The sequence below is a fragment of the Euphorbia lathyris genome, chromosome 2, assembly GCF_963576675.1.
Source record: "Euphorbia lathyris chromosome 2, ddEupLath1.1, whole genome shotgun sequence".
In the NCBI taxonomy this organism is placed as follows: domain Eukaryota; kingdom Viridiplantae; phylum Streptophyta; class Magnoliopsida; order Malpighiales; family Euphorbiaceae; genus Euphorbia; species Euphorbia lathyris.
In genome coordinates, this window is record NC_088911.1 from 103,350,570 (window position 1) to 103,356,415 (window position 5,846).

General features: G+C 33.0%; 1 protein-coding gene across 1 annotated transcript; it reads left to right on the forward strand.

Annotated features, from left to right (window-relative positions):
• The first annotated feature begins 3,932 nt into the window (after positions 1–3,932).
• Positions 3,933–5,636, forward strand: LOC136220864 (cytochrome P450 71D445-like). The gene is made up of 2 exons (XM_066008689.1): positions 3,933–4,832; positions 4,907–5,636. The coding sequence occupies exons 1-2, from the start codon at positions 3,933–3,935 to the stop codon at positions 5,528–5,530; spliced, it is 1,524 nt and encodes a 507-aa protein (XP_065864761.1). The 3' UTR covers positions 5,531–5,636.
• Positions 5,637–5,846: the final 210 nt, after the last annotated feature.

The window sequence follows — 5,846 nt, forward strand, 5'->3', positions numbered from 1 at the left end:
CTCAAACATTAGCTTCACAGGCTTCGCATAATATGGAATCTGCGAAGTCAGACGGGAGGGGGCGAGACGCGCGTAAATATTGAGGGTATTATGGAAAAGTCACACAAAATCAGTCTAGATATGTAGTAGGTTGAGTAAATAGGTTAAATATGTAAATTGCCTCCCATTTGATCCATTTTTGTAATTAACCCATATTTTATTTCTTATTCCGCACCACTTGCATATCAGTGACCATTTAAAAAAAATCATATTTTTTGTGATTTAATAATAGAATTGGAGGTTAATATTTATTAATTCTGTGGGATATTTTAATTTTTTTTGTCCAACTCGAAAAATAGACAGTATATTTTTTTACTTTTTTTCGCGTCTAATCATATGTTTTTGATCTGTTGCTAATGAGTGATAAAATGACTCACATGTGAGATGACAATATTCATGATCGAAAAGATAGTTTGATGAATTCTTTCTAAAATTGACTCAACTTGACAATGTTGGGGTAAAATTGCTTTTGGATGCCGATGTTAGGCTAAAATTACACAATTTTAAACGTTAGAGATAAAATTGCTCCTGAATGTAAATGTTATGGGTATTTTTGCATCTAATGTTGGTAGTCAAAACCAATTTTACCCCTAATGTTGATAAATTGGGTCAATTTCAGACACTATAAACACAGATATTTTGTTCCTTATTCTGCATCAATTGCATATCGGTTAGTTCTAAAAAAAAGATTTCATGTTTTTTTTATAATTTAATAATAGAATTAGAAATCAATATTTATAAATTCATTGAATTTTTTGAATTTTTTTTCCAAACCGTACAAAAGACAGTATATTTTTTTTCACATCTCAATATATGTTTGTGATTTGTTACTGATAAAATGACGCACGTTTGAAGTATAGATGACAAGATTCATGACCGGAAAGACAGTTTGATAAATTATTTCTCAAATTAACTCAATTTATCAACATTAGCGATAAAATTGCTATTGACTTCCAACGTTAGGGGTAAAATTGCACTATTTTAGACGTTAAAGATAAAATTGCTCCTGATCCAAAACGTTAGAGGTATTTTTACACCTTAACCCTCAAAAAAATTTCATATATACATATAAGACTAAAAAAATAGTTTGAACCCCTACAGCCTTGAACCCTACACCGATGCATCCCAAACCTAGGCCTAGGGCCGGCCTTGGTGCTAATGTTCAGGTATCTATAACCTCCACCAATATATATTTTGGAATTATAAGGTTGATTTGACATATATAATTGTTATACCCAAAGTTAAATTGGACCGATTTTGAGATTATTTACTTTCTCAAACTCAATAAATATGTTGTATCCTAAACTACACAGTGAAATTTGTTGAGGAAATTTTGATCATTAAAAATTTGAGGACCTCGGAAATGGAGGTTTTAATCATGATAATAAAACCTTAAAGAAACGGTTGACATTCTTGGAGGTTGACATTTGATGTTCATTGAGGGTAATGTTTGACGTTCGTTGAGGTTGACGGTTGATATTGTTGATCTTTTTTGATGTACTTGTTTATAGTGTGGGAAGAATGTTCTTCCCACAAACACTTTGATGCTAAAATCAATAGACATAATAATTATACTTTAGTTTCTAGAAAAACCAACCATTGTAACATTGAATCAACAAGTATTTATAGCTTCACTGATGAGAAGTTACTTGGATGTTGGATGTTGAAAGTTACCTCAAAACTCTCATTCAAAATCATGCTTCATGTACTTATACGTGGTTTCAGTTAGAAAACACTTACTAACTGTTAAGGATGGGATGGAAGCTTTATCTGTTAAAGGTAAGGTAAAAGGTCATTTATGTATATGAAATTACATAAAAAAATAATTTAGTTGAATTAATTAATTTATGATTAATTAGTTGATTTTTATTAATTAATCATTAATTAAGCTAAGTAGTTGTGTTAATTATTAATTATTTAAATTAAATGATCACATGCAGGGGGTTAAGTTGGAAGTTGGATATTGGATAACTTGAAACAATGAATTGTGGATAAAGTATTTGGACATGGATAGATGCAGTTGAGAAGTATTATTAGAAAGGCCTAATACACAAATAACCCCCTGAATTTGTTCAAATATTGCAATTGTTCCCCTCAACTTTCAATTGTAACAACCTACCCCTTAAACTTGTCCAATTGTAAAACATAAGCTCAAATTGTGAATTTTTTTACCCCGTATTTAAAGCAATTGTAAAAAAAGTTTCTCCGGATTCGTATCACGTCAAAAATCTGATTATCACGCTCCACGAGCGTTGCAGATTTTGTATTTCACATGTTTCTTCAATTGCAGTCCATGTCAGTAATTTGGGTTGTGTTTTATAATTGGACAAGTTTAAGGGGTAAGTTGTTACAATTGGACAAGTTTGAAAGGTAAGTTGTTACAATTGAAAGTTGGAGGGGCAGTTGCAACATTTGGATAAGTTCAAGGGGTTATTTGTGTATTAGGCCTATTAGAAATACGAGGTAAAAAAAATTCCCAATTTGGGGTTATCTTTTACAATTGGACAAGTTTAAGGGGTAAGTTGTTACAATTGAAAGTTGAGGGGGGCAGTTGCAATATTTGGACAAGTTCAGAGGGTTATTTGTGTATTAGGCCAAAATATATATATATATATATATCATTTCTAATAGGCCTAATACACAAATAACTCTTTAAACTTATCCAAATGTTGCAACTGCCCCCTCCAACTTTCAATTGTAACAACTTACCTCTCAATATATATATGTCATTTTTTTTTGAATAATCTCTCCTCCTACTATTAATAAATGAGTTTTGATATATGCAACTCTTACGGTTCTATATGAACATTTAATATATTAATATATTTATATTTATTATTAAATTGAACTTTTAAATACAATAAAACTTATTAATATAAATATTGAAAATATATAGTATTATTTTTTTTGAAACGAAATAAACTTCCATTAAACTAAAATAGAGTCATTACAAAGAATTGCTACCAAGTAACTTGGCAAAGAAAAATCACGGTAAAAACTAGCATTGGAATGTGCATGTCATGTCATAACATGAACTGTACTATTCGCTAGTCTAGCATTGGAAATACATAATAGTAATTAATTTATTCAAAAGTTTAATACATTAATAAATGTAAATATCGGAAAGACCTAATTCATCATCACCTCCCTAAACTTGTTCAAAATAGTAGATTGACTCTCTGAACTTTGTAAGTGTCTCACCAGCTCCCTAAACTTGTTTATTGCGTATTACCAGCTCCCTAAACTTGTCCATAAAAATAGATTAGCTCCTTGAACTTTGCAAGTGTCTCACCAACCCCCCAAACTTGCTTAATCTGTAACAACTAAATACAAAAACCATAATACTAACTCTCAATCTTTATTCATTCAATCACCCAAACCAGCAACACTAACTCTTATAATATGTTGAAATATAGGAGAAGCGAAAAAATTACCTCTCGAATAGATGAAGACATATTTTTAGAATTTAGGTTTAATAAGTTTTTATATTTATTTGTTACAGAATAAGCAAGTTTATGGAGTTAGTGAAACACTTGCAAAGTTCAGGGAGTTAATCTACTTTTATGGACAAGTTTAGGGAGCTGGTGATACGAAATAAGCAAATTTAGAGAACTGGTGAGACACTTATAAAGTTTAGGGAGCCAATCTACTATTTTGGAGAAGTTTAGGGGAGCTAGCAATGTAACAGAAACATACAAGAATATACAAATATATTTAATATGTTTATACGCAGCCATAAGGCTGCATATATAAAAAAACCTTTATTATATACATCATGTGAGTCCATCTTACTACAACTCTCACGTAACTATGAATTAAGAAATATTATACTGACCCTATATATGAAAAGAAGCAAGCCATTAATTTCTTCACTACTTTCCATTCTTCTCATCATGGAACTCCTCAAGTTACCCTCTTTCCCAATCCTTTTGAGTTTCATAGTCTTCAGCTACTTGGCATTAACAATATTAGGGAAGAAAAACTCACCCAAACACCTACCACCAGGACCATGGAAGCTACCTGTAATAGGAAGTATCCACCACTTAATAACCTCCCTTCCCCATCAACGCATGAGAGACTTGGCCAAAATCTATGGACCTATTATGCATCTTCAACTTGGGGAACTTTCACATATTGTCATTTCTTCACCTGAAACTGCTAAAGAGGTTATGAAAACCCATGATATCACCTTCGCTACGAGGCCCCATGTCCTCCAATTGGCTCAGCTAACCTATAATTATTCAGACATGGTATTTGCACCCTATGGAGACTACTGGAGACAACTGCGGAAAATTTGCACAATCGAGCTGCTGAGTGTAAAACGTGTGGAGTCATTCAGGTCAATCAGGGAAGAACAACTCTCAAAACTCATTACATCCATATCTTCTACATCTATTGCAGGATCACCTATCAATTTTAGCAGGATGCTTGTTTCTTTAATCTATAGCATTGTTTCAATATCAGCATTTGGTAAGATATGGGAGGGCGAAGATGTATTAATCGCAACTCTTAAAGATGCAGCAGAAGCCGCTGGAGGTTTCAGTCTTGCTGATTTGTATCCTTCCGTCAAACTTTTTCAATTGCTAAGCGTAATGAGTTCTAAAATGGAAAAGCATCAGAAAAAAATAGATAAAATATTTCAAAGCATCATCGATGAACATAGAGCTAGAAAGACAACTGGAAGTAATCAAGCTGAGGGTAAGGAAGATCTTATTGATGTGCTTTTGAATCTTCAGGATCAAGGAGACCTTCAATTCCCTTTAACAGATGACAATATCAAAGCAATCACACTGGTTAGTACTTGAGAGTTTTAAGTTTTGAGTTAAATAATAACAAAGATATCATTGTGTTAACAAACTTACTTCAGGACATGTTTCTTGCCGGCACGGAGACATCATCAACTACTTTAGAATGGGCTATGTCGGAGCTGATGAAAAATCCAAGAGCAATGAAAAAGGCACAAGAGGAGGTGAGACGAATCTTTGGTACGCAAGGGAATGTTGATGAATCGCGCCTTGATGAGCTGAACTACTTGAAGCTGGTGATAAAGGAGGCTCTAAGATTACATCCACCAGTTCCATTGTTACTACCAAGAGAATGTAGGGAGGAGTGTTCGATTTATGGTTACGAGATTCCTGTGAAATCCAAGGTCATTGTTAACGCTTGGGCAATAGGAAGGGATCCTAATTACTGGAATGAAGCTGAGAAATTCAATCCGGAGAGATTCATAGATAGCTCAATAGATTACAAAGGAACTAATTTTGAATATGTACCATTTGGTGCTGGAAGAAGGATGTGTCCAGGATTAACATATGGTTTGAGCAATGTTGAGATTCCACTGGCACATCTGCTGTTTCATTTTGACTGGAAACTGCCTACAGGAGTGACGCCAGAAAACCTTGAGATGGTTGAGGTTTTTGGTGTTGTATTAAAGAAGAAAAATGATCTCCATCTAATCCCTATTCCATATCATCCTCCGCTTGTTAAGTAAATATATTAACCAAAAGCACAAGACTTTGTAAGCACTGTTTCCACTATCAGTTGGATATAGGACAGCATAGATTCAATAAGGAGCATAATAAGTAGTTGTTGTTGTATATATATAATCCATCCTGCAGAGAGTGTCTAATAAGTTTATTTGGGTTTCTTGTCTGTGTAAAAGTATCTTGTTACAGTTCTATCTTTTGTTCTATAATTTTATTTCCTATTTGTTGTGTCGCTCTGAGTTATTCACTATGACAAACAAAAAGACTATAACTACTAAGTATATAAATTATTCTCACTAAAATTGTTGAGATTAAGCTTTT